Below are 14,875 nucleotides of genomic sequence, written 5' to 3'. Positions count from 1 at the left end.
TCGTAAAATAATAATTTTCCTCATTTTCTACGTAATTCGTAACCTTCCATTTAAAAATTTTCTCATCTAAATTGCATTTTCCCAATGTAACATCGTGAAATAATATTTTTCTTCATTTCCGGGGTAATATTTATTAAAAGCTTCCATTTAAAACTTTTTAAATTAGAATTGAATTTTCCTAATGCAACGTCGTAAAATAATAATTTTCCTCATTTTCTACGTAATTCGTAACCTTCCATTTAAAAATTTTCTCATCTAAATTGCATTTTCCCAATGTAACATCGTGAAATAATATTTTTCTTCATTTCCGGGGTAATATTTATTAAAAGCTTCCATTTAAAACTTTTTAAATTAGAATTGAATTTTCCTAATGCAACATCGTAAAATAATAATTTTCCTCATTTTCTACGTAATTCGTAACCTTCCATTTAAAAATTTTTTAATTCGAATCGCATTTTCCCAATGTAACATCCTGAGATAATATTTGCCTTCACTTTCTACGTAATATCTATTTAAAGCTACTATTTAAAAATTTCTTAACTAGAATTGAATTTTCCTAATGTCACCAATTATCAATCCGATACAAAGAACAAAGGAGCACCACTCGAAATAGCAACCCACGTGGCAAAGATGAGGTTAAAACTCGGCAAGATCTTGGTACAGAGGAGAAACGAGGTCAGGAAATTCTTCGAGACTCGCGTCTCCAAGTGACGGCGCCTTTTACTATCCTTCTTCCTTGATTAAGACCGACTCGTATATTCCGGTCCTGTATTTCGTAGTTACATAAATTACACGCAAGTATTTATGGTAACTGTCTGTTTGCACGCTACCTTTTGAACTCTCGAGGGAGCTTCACCGATGCTATTAAAGCCGTGAAATTAAGTCCGTCCTACTATATACATCATATCCCTTTTCATATTTCTACATTTAACTAACTACGTTTCTAAATGCGTTTACCACGCGTGACGTTGTATCTCTCCCGATGAATCATTACCTCTCTGATACCGATTCGTACCTGCGTGAAAATTCGCCGTGGTAATATATAATCTGTAACCGAGAGTTAGACACAATGGACGCACAAATCTCTCTCTTCAATTACGCGTGCCAAAAAAAAAAAAAAATTACCGTTTGCACTTATAGTATATCAAACGAGGCTCCTCGCTGTGTCATCAATTTCGAGCTGCGAAACTTCACAACAGCCATTCTTCATTTCACACTTCGCTTTGTCTACTACTCACCTCTCTTCACAATTTCTGTCGTAATCAAGGTTTCTGCATACGAACGTGGAGCGAATCTAAATAGGTTGCTACGAAATTATTCAAAATTATTAAGTTAGATTATCGTTATAAAAGAAAAGAGACAGGGTGTATCACTTGTGGTGAAGATTGTGACCTTAGAGTGGTTTTAAAAAATAAAAGAAAATATGGATGACCGTGGAATAATTTTGAGAATTTTCAGGGTACGGGTATTAGAATTTATACTGTTTGAGGCTTTCGAGTGCAAACCTCGCTTGCAACGAGGATTACGATCTTAATGTGGCTCGAAGAATTAAAAAAAAATATCGATGACCGTGGAATAATTTTGAGAATTTTCAGATTTTCAGGGTACAGGTATTACAATTTATTCTGTTCGAGGCTTTCGAGTGCAAACCGTGTTCAGTAGGACACCTAAGTTTCCCAAATTTTGCGAGCATTGCAGCTTCATCAGGGAGCTCCTGATGAACGATTTACGATTTACCACTTTATTCACCGGATAAACGAATTATCAGTGCGTTCTCAGACCCTCGACGAAGTTGCAATGCATCGTTGACCGTGGAATAATTTTGAGAATTTTGTGGCTTTCAGGATATTTATATTATTTGAGACTTTCGAGTGTAAGTCGTGTCCAGTGGGATAAGTTTCCTAAATCTTGCAAGTCAATTCCTGCACACCCAATTCTGTTTATACACGGTAGATACGTTCCAGAAAAAAAACCGTGTAAAAGAAGCGTTATACGAAAACAGTAGTCGCGATATCTTCGCCTCGTTATACAAAAGTCATTGATCCAATTCCCAGAAGCCAATCAGGCAGCAACACCTGAAACAATTCTGCGCGAGCTACCGTCCATCTCCCAACAACGAAATATCCTTCTCGAACACGATGCGAATAAGAAACGCGTCCTTGCCCTGCCGTCATCTCCCCCCCTGCCGAATGATTGACACACGGCCCGTCAGCCAGATTGGGTTCGCTTATAATCCGCACTTTAACGCCTTTTTGCCCACAGCCTCGATCCTGTTCGCGTTCCCGGACCAGGCCACGGTGAAAAAGGTGATCAAGGCGCTGCCGCGGGTCGGCGTTGGCATCAAGTACGGGATTCCGCAGACTAGGTAAGGAACCATCATCGAACCCCTTTTCGCCCGACATCTGGATCCGAGAACCGAGCCAACAGAGGAGAGCCCTCTCTCGAGAACACGCTCCCTCGCATTCCTCTCCATCTTTCTTTGTCCCCTTCCGTGGGATTCCGCCTCGCGATCGGCCCTGGATCTTCATTCCTTTCTTGTGCTCTCCTCTCTCTTCGGCCGAAGTTTTAGATCGATCGAACGAGATAGGAGGAGGACAGGGTGGACGGATATTGAGAAACGCTCGGTGACTGCGTGGATACCGATCGCGAGAATAGTTCGTGCCGCTGGAGGTTTTTGTCTTATTGAAATTCACCACTTTTCTGTCGGATAGCGTTTAGGTTTGTGTTTCGAGGGTGTTATTTGGCGAATAAGCGATTTTTTTGGAAATACAGTAATGTCTCCACAAGTGTCAGTCCGCAAGGAAGCTAAACCTGACACTTGTAGAGTCAGGGACTACGTTTTCGAGCCTCGCGCCCGCCTTTGTAGTTTGCCGAGCGTAGACAAGGACAGCGAATAAAAGAGGCAACCAAGCGATTTAAATACCAACTTTTTTAATTTTACGTTTTTCTATCCCGAAATTTTTCTTAACATATTGACACGTTTACTGTCTGGCGTGACAGTGAATAAGTAAATGTTGTTCAAATTATGTCGTGTTTGATCTCATTTTCATCAGAAAAATCTCACCAACATGTTAAAAAACATTTCAGATGAAAGAAAGTAAAATTAAAGAAATTATATTTTTCTACCATGAATTGTCGAGCCGTGAAATCTCGTAAAAGAAACCGAGTGGTGACTGACAGCGAGCGAGATAACATAGGCGCAGCAATGACGCAGACCTAGGCGTAGGACCATCTATACTGACACTTGTAGAATCCAAACTGACTGACACTTGTAGAGAATTTACTGTATTTTGATACTTGGGGAAGGTTTCAGAATTATTTCGAATTTTTTCAAATTATTTTGCCTCTCTTTCTATACCGCGTTATTCTTTCTATTAGTAAGAATATAAGTAAGTTGCAGGGTTATAAATTGTGGGAGGTTGATTTTTGTATGCCTAGGAAATAATTAGAAAAATAATTAAATTAGGCTTACTTGGCAGATCAAGTTGAGAAAAATGTGAGTGTTAAAGGGTTAATGCAGTCGTATGGGATTTCAGAGGTAATTATACTTTTGGTACAAACTGTAGAATATAGAGAAAATATTTCTTTCCGAATGAGATGCATTTGGTTAACATTTATTTCGAACATTTTGTGAAAAGACTATACAGAAGATATTGTTACTATAAAAATGAAAAGGCTGCTATTTATTGGGTCAGTATTCAAAATGAAACATCGGTGAGTAATACAAGTGGTCAGTATTATATCGATTAATACAAAAATTATCAGCATTTTCGTTAAAACATCAGTAAACACAATAATTTGTCGGTATTTTAAGTTAAAAAACAAAAAACAAATTAATACCGACCAAATAAACAAAATTAGACTGACAAAATGTGATTTAACACTGGCTGTGTATTTAAAAAAAATACTTATCATGAATAAAAAAACAATACTGACCAAAAAAATGGAAACGAAACAAAACTGTGATCGTAAGAATACAGCGAGAGCGAATTGAGTCTTACAATTCTCAGATAATCAAAATACTCGTCTATTTCAAAAAATGCTTACCACAGTTTAAAAAAAAAAATACTGGCCAAAAGACTAGAAGCAAAAGGAAACTATAGTCACACGAATACAGCGAGATCGAATTAAGTCTTCTTAACAACCTCACCCGTATCTTCGATCGAGAATAATTCTCAAATAACTAGTCAACCCGTCTTCTCGATTCAATTAACACGTTAAAAATCGCCGAACGATGGTTCTTGTACACTCTGAAACCGGATTAAAACGGAGAAACGAGCAAAGGCAGCGGGTCGATTCGTCGAAGCATCGCATTCGAAGGAGATCCTCGCGTCCTCATCGCGAGCGTGTCTCTCTCGAGGAGGAAGAAGAGGTGGGATCCTCTTCTCGATACCGATACTCGAGGCAACATCGACGAGGACAGGCGGCGAGAACAGAGGTTTCGCGTATCCGCGCTTCGATCCGTCCATTAAAGCAACGTAGAGAAAGAGAATGAACGGAACCGAGAAGGATACGAGCAGCCATAAATATACAGAGGCCGGAGTTGGACGTCTGATCCAACGGAGATTCCTGGCCAACAAAAATAATCCGCCGGTATATAAAACGTGCATCCGCGTCGTGACGCTCCGTACCACGCTCGCGTCGCGAGAAAAATAAATGCGCCTTTAGATAGCCGAGAGGCGGAAAACCAACGTTGGACGAACAATGCATCGTCCTCGAGAACCGCGAAAGAGATCTGTCTTCTTAGGGAAAAAGAATCTGACGGTTGTTCTTGGAATTTTTAGATATTCTTGTCACAGGCTTAGGTTCGTTGCGTACGTCTTTGATGTGCATGTAGGAATTTACAGAGTCGTCGCGATTGTGACGAAGATTGGAGCATATGTGAAGTTCTGTGCCGAAGGAATAGGCTTGAGATTTTATTTGTAAAATGGTCGAGGATGAGATGAAGCGATTCTTTGAGGAATCCTTGGATCCTTTGATGCTTTGCTTTGCAGGCATAGATTATGGTCGAGGCACGACAAAAACAGTGAGATCAGTAGCGAAGATTTATTCTAATAATTTACGATATTCTGGATTTTATTACCTGACGCACGGTATTAGCTAAAAGGATAATAAAAAGGATTAGTAGAGTTAAAATGACGCATTATAAACTTTCCGAAAGTGAATTTTTATTTATTAAAATTGAATGTTAATGTTTGTTGACTTAAATGGTGATTAAAAAATTTGTTTCAAGAAATCGTAAGGCAAAGGGTCAGACTATAACTTCAGAAGAATCGTCACATAGCTATTGACGCGTCTTCACTTGTCCATTTTTATTTATCAAAAATAAATATTAATATTTATTGCCTTAAAGTGTGTCCAAAAAAATTATCTCGTGTCACTTAAAAAAAAAAACAGAATCGAACGGCAGAGTTAGACTATAGCTCCAAAAGAATCGTCACATAGCTATATACACGTCTTTCCTTGTTTATTTTTACTTATTAAAAATGAATATTAATATTCATTGACTCAAAGTGTATTTCAAAACTTTGTCTCGTGTTACAAAAAAAAAACAGAATCGAACGGCAGAGTTAGACTATAGCTCCAAAAGAATCGTCACATAGCTATATACACGTCTTTCCTTGTTTATTTTTACTTATTAAAAATGAATATTAATATTCATTGACTCAAAGTGTATTTCAAAACTTTGTCTCGTGTTACAAAAAAAAAACAGAATCGAACGGCAGAGTTAGACTATAGCTCCAAAAGAATCGTCACATAGCTATATACACGTCTTTCCTTGTTCATTTGTACTTATTAAAAATGAATATTAATATTCATTGACTCAAAGAGTATTTCAAAACTTGGTCTCGTCTTACAAAAAAAAAAAAACAGAATCGAACGGCAGAGTTAGACTATAGCTTCATAAGACTCGTCAACGTCTCCACTTGTACGCGTCGCGTGAAAGATTTTCATAGTTCCGCGAGATTAGTTGATGGCACACGCAACGTCAGAATTTATACATCCGGTCTCGTTGCCTTCTCCTCCTTTAACGTCGTTCACCGTCCGCCGTCCATTAAAGTCTCTCCTATAAAATCTAAATCAACGATCCCCGGCGTTCGTAAAACGCGCCAGTTGAATTTTACGGCGCGAATCACCGGCTCGTGCCTCTCCCTGTGTAATAGCTTTCTCGAATTCAGACCAACTGTCCACGTAATCATACGTGAGAGTGATTCTGACGCTCGTTTCGCCACGCAAAATTATCTTTGCCAATTTCCAACTTACATACGTACGCGGCAACACTTAACCTCACCGTCTTCGCGCGTTTGATGTTGCATCTTCTGAGAAATTAGATCTTTCAAAGCGCTAAACGACGAAAATTTCCCCACCACGGTTGACGTATATAATAGGTGGATATTCTAATTGAAAATAAGGAAGTAGTTCGATAATTGATGGTAGATTGCAGGGTATAGGGTTTCGTTCGCGCGAGAAAATCGATTCAAGCGCCTGGCTATAGCCTGTTCCGATATAATTGACAGTTCAAGGTCGCACGGTAGCAAATCATATTCTGTTACCTTATTTCATTTCCTTCTGTTTTTAATCGATAGAGATCGAAGTAACGAGGTTTCTTGCGATACATAGGTCCACACATTCGACAAGAAAAATGTGATAGTTAACATACAAAGTCTATCGAAGCGATTAGTATTAACGAGTCCAAAACTGGGCTAGAAATGTCGCTTTTAATTAAACGCGCCTACGTTCGACAGTTTGCTAAATCGTTCCACTGAAATTCTTTCAGAATTTGATGAAAAATTGATCTCTTTCAATATCGTATCGCGATTTCAACGTGGCAGTAAAGGTCTCGAGTAGAATTAACTATACGGTTAATCTTGCGTGACAAGGTAAAACTCGATGACTTTCCGTAGAACTCGGTGGCAATCGTGTATCGATGAGTCGGCGATAGTATAAACTAGTTGGACAGCTATTAATCCGTCTGTCATTTTATTCCCGGCTCGTATTAGCTGTCGAGTTATAAATGTTATTATACCGGTCTCATTTGTATGATGATTGGGATAATCAACTTCAGGTTGTATAATTGTGTCAATGATAGTGCTCTATCGTAACGTGAAGCTGTGTTATTACCGATATCAATCTTGAGAACTGTCGTTCTCGCGTATCGGACACGTCGTTTAGCGAGCTTTTTTTTTGTTTTTTTTTTTCTTTTTCTTTTAATGTGGAGTAAAAAGTTGCGTTATCATTTCACAGGAGAGCCTCGATGATGTCTCCGCGGCAGCTGATGAGGAGCTCGAATATGACGCAGAAATGGCAGCGGAGGGAAATATCGAATTTTGAGTATCTGATGTTCTTGAACACCATCGCTGGTAAGTAGAATTTTTGTTGCTTTATTTTTGCGTTGATCTTCTCTGTTCGCTCAGATATAGTAGCGATTGGAATTAATTTCGTTAAATCTGGAATGCTATGTTAACTAACAATTTAAAATTAAACGTTAACGTAAGATGTATACGAATAGCATTCCAGGGTTAATTTTAGAAAGTGTAATGTCTGTTCTTCGAAATTACTTTTCTTTTTGTTATCAGTACCAAACTTTAACCCTTCGACTGGTGGCAGCCTGAAAGTGTAGCATAATAGCGTTAATAGTCGTACTGTATGTTACGCTAGGTAAATCACTTTTTTGCTGAATATTTTGTATTGTGTATTTGTAAAATAAATTACATACGAATATAAGATTATAGAATCTGAACATCAAAGGCGCTGATAGTATCCAGCGTTCGATTATCACCGAGGCGCCGATAGCAGCCAAAGGGTTAACAGTAATTCTGTAACAGAAATTTTCTATAAATCGTTGATTTTCAACCGGTGTGCAACGGAGAGGTCCACAGATGCGCCCAAAATTTTGTAACCTAAGTTAAAAAAGCACCGAAAAATAATATTATTCTTTTTTGCAAATCAGACAGAAATGCACACTTTTTAATCGGAGAAAAAGTACAACAACTTTTTAGTAATTAATTTAAGTTGGCCAGAAGATAAAACAGATTTAAAAATCGCGGCTCCAAAAAAATTTCCACCCAAATCCCGCGTAAATAGACCGCGTTAAATCCATCTTCACAGAGCCTAACCTATCGACGCGAAACCTTTTACCTCTCTATACGAATTCGCCGTAGGAACCGTAATAAAAGGGGGCTGTTCGACGAGGCTAAAGAATCATATCGGCTTACGGGTTGCGGAAAGAAAATGCGACGTCTGCGGATGGCCGATCGTCGCCGAAGCTCGATTCCCTCCGCTCCACGATGGTTCGAATGTAAGGAAGAAGGAAAGAACGAGATAGTACGGTGTGACAGAGAAAGATAGAAGAAGATCCTATGGTCTATGGCTGCACACGGCCGGATGGAATCTGTCGCGGCGTATTAGGGATGTTCTCAATCAGCTCGGTGTTCCGTTAGCCACCCCATACGAGTAATCCCCGGCTCGTGGGCCCTGGTAATCCTCTCCGTAGGGAACGCCGTTCGCCGCACCACCCCAACGCGGAATAGAAGCCGCGCCTTTGTTTCTCCGTCGGTTTAATATCCGCCCTTCTTTTGTGAGGCCGCGCGTCGCGAGGCTAAATCACGAAACTCGAGACACCGCCGGAGACCCTTACCTTTTTTACCGGGATCACCCGGGCTCTGATCAGCCGTTTCGACGAACGGTGAATATATTGGGAGTTTGCTTGTTTTGCTGTGTGCAGTTGCGGGTTTTTAAGGGGGTTCGTTTCAGTGGTACTAGGAGTTTGACACTTGGCTGCGGAGTTGTTTGAGGGTAAAATGGTAGATTGGAGTGGGAATGGTTTTGTAATTAGGGGTGGGGTTTTTCTTTTTTTAATTAGAACATGGGGGACGGAGTTTGTGTTTGGAGAATGGTTGAGCGGGTGTGTAGTGGTTGGGTTTTGGAAATTTTTGTACGTTCAAGTCATTTGGGGAGTGGTGATTCTGTTTGAGAATGGGAATTTTTGAGCTGTTTTTGATTTTGATATATTGCGATAACACGGGGAACTGACTATGTTTGGTGTTGTTTGAACCTCGAAGGTGCTTAAAGAAAATGGCGTTCTATGTGAAGGCCTGTGATTGGTGATGCGCGTTTGAGGCTAAATTTCGAAGCGACTCGAAGGTTTTCTTCGAACTTAATTCGATACTTGCAATGCTTGAAAATCTTGAGTCTTGATAGGTCCTGAAAATCTTGGAAATCTGAATCTTGAGTCTTGATAGTTCTCGAAACCCTTGGAAATCTGAATCTTGAGTCTTGATAAGTCTCGAAACTTAGAAATCTTGAATCTTGAGTCTTAATAGATCTTGAAACTCTTAGAAATCTTGAATCTTGAGTCTAAATAGGTCTTAAAACTCTTGGAAATCTGAATCTTGAGTCTTGATAAGTCTCGAAACTTAAAAATCTTGAATCTTGAGTCTTAATAGATCTTGAAACTTTTGAAAATCTGAATCTTGAGTCTTAATAGATCTTGAAACTCTTAGAAATCTTGAATCTTGAGTCTGAATAGGTCTTAAAACTCTTGGAAATCTGAATCTTGAGTCTTGATAAGTCTCGAAACTTAGGAATCTTGAATCTTGAGTCTTAATAGATCTTGAAACTCTTAGAAATCTTGAATCTTGAGTCTAAATAGGTCTTAAAACTCTTGGAAATCTGAATCTTGAGTCTTGATAAGTCTCGAAACTTAGGAATCTTGAATCTTGAGTCTTAACAGGTCTTGAAACTCTTGGAAATTTTAAATCTTGAGTCTTAACAGATCTCGAAACTTAGAAATCTTGAATCCTGAACTTTAACAGGCCTTAAAACTCTAAGAAATCTTGAATCTTGAGTCTTAATAGGCACTGAAACCCTTGGATACCTAAAAAATTTCTTCAACACTCCATAAGTATGAAAACTTCAAAAACTAAAGACCTACCAAATCTCAAAAGATTGAAAACTCATCAAAACTCAACACTTCCAAGAATTTGCAACCATCCAACCATCCAAAATTCCTCAAATCTTTTCGCCACACGTACATACCTGTTCGAATCGATAACAAACTGTTTCAGGGTCCATCGCTACTCCCCATAAAGAATCCTCCTAGTAAGTAAGTACCCGAGTCCCAATCGCGAATTATGTAAGCGTGGAATTTACTGCTACACACGCCTAATGACGGGGATCATCGCGGTCGCGTAATTATTCGTATATCGACGAGAGAAACGCCGGAGGGTGGGCCTGCAGTATTTACGAGCGTTATATATTAATTGCGCGAATAAATAGTCTGTAGATCGTAGAGAGGATGAGGAGAGTGGGAGAGAGAGGCAAAGGTAGAGGGGGATTGGGTGGATCGCGTATAACGCAATTGGGCAAGGCCCGGCGGGAGAACACGTTGCGAAAACGAACCGGTCCTGCGACCAGGCTCCCGCATGCGGTCCCGTCCTGTTGTTTATTTGCTCGGTCGCATCGGTTTATTAAAAATTAATGACAGTAGGGCCGATGTAAATATGATAGGCTGCGTGTCCCGATGCCGAGCCGGTTCGCGTGGGTGTACACCGCCGGCTACGCCGCCACTGGTGCGTTCGGCGCTCTTTTCTGCGGCTGATATTCGCCCAGGAGAGTTTCTTTAATTAATTGTTCGCTGCAGAATTTTTTCCGTCCTGTTTTAACGTCCACATGTTATTTGTGTGTGTGTGTGTGTGTGTGTATGTAGATTTGTTTTTTTTCTTTCTCTTTTTTTGAGGTTATGTTGGATAATACGAGTGGGAGGTTGATGGAGAGAGTTGTGGGAATTCTAATTACACCATTTCACATAAATGCTTATCTTCGAACTTAAGAAAAAAGCGGAAATGTTCGTATCACTTTGAAAACTATGTGTATGTATGTAGGTTATGTTGGATAATATGGGTGTGAGGTTGGTGAAGAGTATCGTGGGGATTCTAATTACACCATTTCACATAAATGCTTATTTTTGAACTTAAAAAAAAAGAAGGAAGAATTTCGAATTACTTTGAAGGCTATGTGTGTGTATGTAGAGCTGTTTTTAAGGTTATGTGGGTGAAGTATCGTGGGAATTCTATAATAATTACACCATTTCACATAAATGCTTATTTTTAAACTTGAAAAAAAAAGCAGAAAAGTTCGAATCACTTTGCAGACTATATGCGTGTACGTAGAGTTCTTCTTTTCGAGATTATGTTGGATAATATGGGTGTGAGGTTGGGTGAAGTGTATCATGGGGATTCTAATTACACCATTTCACATAAATGCTTATCTTCGATCTTAAGAAAAAAGCGGAAATGTTTGTATCACTTTGAAAACTATGTGTATGTATGTAAGTTATGTTGGATAATTTGGGTGTGAGGTTGGTGAAGAGTATCGTGGGGATTCTAATTACACCATTTCACATAAATGCTTATTTTTAAACTTGAAAAAAAAAAAGCGGAAAAGTTCGAATCACTTTGCAGACTATATGCGTGTACGTAGAGTTCTTCTTTTCGAGATTATGTTGGGTAATATGGGTGTGAGATTGGGTGAAGTGTATCATGGGGATTCTAATTACACCATTTCACATAAATGCTTATTTTTAAACTTGAAAAAAAAAAAGCGGAAAAGTTCGAATCACTTTGCAGACTATATGCGTGTACGTAGAGTTCTTCTTTTCGAGATTATGTTGGATAATATGGGTGTGAGATTGGGTGAAGTGTATCATAGGGATTCTAATTACACCATTTCACATAAATGCTCATTTTCAAACTTAAAAAAAGATTTCACCCAGAAAGTGCGATGTCCGCAAAGTGTTAATGCTTCCAATTTACAACCTCGCTATATTTCTTCCACCGACTATACCTCGGAAGTCGGAGATCGACGAAACGTGACTGTGATCGATAACTGCTCATCGAAACCTTTGAATTTCCTCTAAGCCAGTAATGTCATTTGATCTGACGAAACAAATCCATCGAATTACTTCCAATTCACATAACCCCTGCACATACTATACCTAAAAATCCACCCCTCACGATCCACGCCCGTTTACAACAAATCTGTTAAAAAGCAACGTTTAAAAAATGGCGGAATACAAGATTTCGTGGTAATTTCTAGAAACGTTCCTGCGTGCACATACATTACGATGTTTCCTCGAGTTGTGCTCGTCGCCACATTCGTTAGTTTCGCGATCGAACAATGGGTACTTACGATCGTATCGTTTAAATTTTCCATTGGAAGCCACGGACGTTCACAGCGGAACGCATACGCGGGGTTTCAGGTTTCCTGTGGATTGTACTTTCCGTTTATGTCACAGACGGTGCCTACTCTGTTTTAATCGCTGCAACTGTTAGCGAGCGTAGAAACTTTTCTTCGGTCAGCCATATTGTACTGTTTCTTACGGTCATTGCGGCCGGATTACAAGACACTCAGACATTCAGTAAGAATACTAATTTACATAAGAGAGAAATAGATGAAGAAACGATAGTATTTACAATCTTGTTAATGTTAACCGAGTTGATAAACGATCGAAAAATATCGATCTAATCAGATTACAATATATTATCGAATATTGAATATTATTATGAACATTATTATCGGTATACTGATTTAATCTCTCGAGTTTCTCCGTGGAAGAAGACTTGAGGTTTATCGTGCACTATAACTTTCTACCATTTACAAGCTAGAACCAAAAATATACGATATATATATTTAAACCTATCCTCGGCACGACTAGTACTTAATTTTACGACACTTTAAACACGCGCCAAACTGTTCACATCACCATAACTCAAACGGTTAATACCTTGCCAAACAGTTCTCGTATTTATACGGTATTACGTTTCCTTTTCCATGCATCAAATTTATCCTTCGAAGAGATCAATGTTCAATTAAAACGTTACTGTAAAATGCCTCTTCGTAAGATGAAGTTTAAGAAAAAGAATCATTTTGGTACCGTTAACAGGTTCGTAGATATCGACTTTCGTAACAGGTTTCGTGAAACACCCTGTATAGGGTGAATTTGAGAGTGCAGGACCATTATTTTAAAGGTAGAATTTTTAAGGGAAAGAACTTAGGAAGAATTGAGTGAAAAATTGGGAAAGAATTTAGTAAGAATTGAGTAAAGAATTTAGGAAGATTTAAATAAAGAACTTAAAAAGAATGAAATAAGGAATTTAGGAAGATTTAAATAAAGAATTTAGAAAGAATAATTAATTTTCAATAACACAGAAATTGCAATACTTTTTTCAAAAATAATCACAGTGGGCCAACTTATTCCACACTCTGTGTCTTAATTGAACCAAAACTCACAAAAGAAAATTGCAGCAAAATAGAAAAATCGCATTAAAAATGCTTCAACTTCTTGTGCTATGCAGTAAAACTTAATAAATTAACAATAATTTGTCCATTTTCACATATCTCAAAGACGAGATTGTACGTGAGAAATTTTCGCGTCCAAGTTAAATTTAAAAATTTTACGTGAATGCCACTCGCTTAGGGAAGTTCAACGTACAAAACTGAATTACGTTAATTTTCCTGAAATCTAACATGTAGGGTAAAGTTGCCTAATATGAGAGCCATTTCTTAAAGAAGTCATAACTGTCGACTAAGAAGACTTTTATTAAAATTCGATACATGTTTTAAAAGTATGATATGTATTCTTTTGTAAGGTACTGGAATGTAGAAAATTCGGTTCCTTCGTAATAAAATATAAAGGAAAATTATGAGAATACTAATATGAGAAAACTATTTTTTCTGTCTTTTTTCACACATTGGGCATATTAAATCTGTTTCTTCAGCGCCGCAGACTTCGCGGGTTCGCCGGTAACACTTTGTACGCTAAAAGAAAATTGGGTACCTAACATGAGACACTTTTTCTGTCATCAGCGATGAGCTTTCACACTGACTTTAGATTTTGTGGAAGAGGTTGGCTTCGTTAAGGAATTCAATAGTATTTCTTACATACTTTTCAGAGGGCAGTATTTTTGGCAGTCATACAAAAGGTGGTGTACTGTGAGTGGGGCTTCGCAACATGAACGAAGGTCTGTCTTCTTTACGAGAAATTCGTGTGTCATCTTCCAATGACCATTTCTCAGACGAGAAAGAGCGACTCTTTCTTTCCTGCTCATGTGACCGCGTGGGATATCTTGAGAAAAATTTTTGATTACGCTATGGATTTTTGTTGGTTCCGATTTCCAGATAATATGAGACTCTTCTTATAATAGGAACTTCCGAGTAGCTTCGAGATTAAGTCTTCGTTATTTAACTAGTAGGCCTTAAACCCCGTTGCACGCACTGTACAACAGTATTTATGAAAATGATCATAAACTTACTATTTTGGAAGTGACGTGGTGCAAATGATTACTCGCGAAGTTCGGTAACAAAAATATATTTATTGAAACGGTAATGCTTAAACCAATTTTAAATGTAAACGATATGCTGCTCGTGCAGAGAAGGTCTACGACAAAAGGCCCTGGTGCCTTTTTCGGGGCTCCCTTAACCTTTTTGGTACGGCGCGCTCGTCCGCAAGTGGGTACCCCTGGGACGGCGCGCCTGGCCGCGGATGGCACAAAAACCGTTCATGACGATTCTTTTATCTTCGATATTGCCAGGAAATGCGAAATAAAGCAAAAAGCGTATAATACCGTCGAAAATCATGATATCCACGAAAGTCGCTATAGTGTCGTACCGTCCAAATTGGTGCTATCCACGAAAGCCAGCACAGTGGCGTTCCGTAAAAATAGAGGGTCTCGGCGGAACGCCACTATAGTGGCGTACCGTTCCAATTGATGCCATCCGCGGAAGCCACTATAGTGGCGTACCGTATGTAAAAGGTTAAGTAGCCCCTTTTTCCTGGGAAAGTCCCAGGAAGTGGAGGCGCAGGCCTACATTGCCA

General features: G+C 38.9%; 1 protein-coding gene across 1 annotated transcript in view; it reads left to right on the top strand.

Annotated features, from left to right (window-relative positions):
- The window catches only part of LOC108571475 (neurobeachin), a 664,931-nt gene that overhangs the window by 638,232 nt on the left and 11,824 nt on the right, over nt 1-14,875 (top strand). Inside the window, exons 42-43 of the mRNA XM_017933530.1 lie at nt 2,263-2,365; nt 7,246-7,361. Of these exons, the coding sequence (XP_017789019.1) occupies nt 2,263-2,365; nt 7,246-7,361 (219 nt within the window). The remainder of the gene's footprint in view (nt 1-2,262; nt 2,366-7,245; nt 7,362-14,875) is intronic.

This window comes from Habropoda laboriosa, unplaced genomic scaffold (assembly GCF_001263275.1).
Source record: "Habropoda laboriosa isolate 0110345459 unplaced genomic scaffold, ASM126327v1 scaffold40, whole genome shotgun sequence".
NCBI classification, from domain to species: domain Eukaryota; kingdom Metazoa; phylum Arthropoda; class Insecta; order Hymenoptera; family Apidae; genus Habropoda; species Habropoda laboriosa.
The sequence above is the reverse complement of the archived record's forward strand: the minus strand, read 5'-3'. Positions and strand labels throughout refer to the sequence as shown.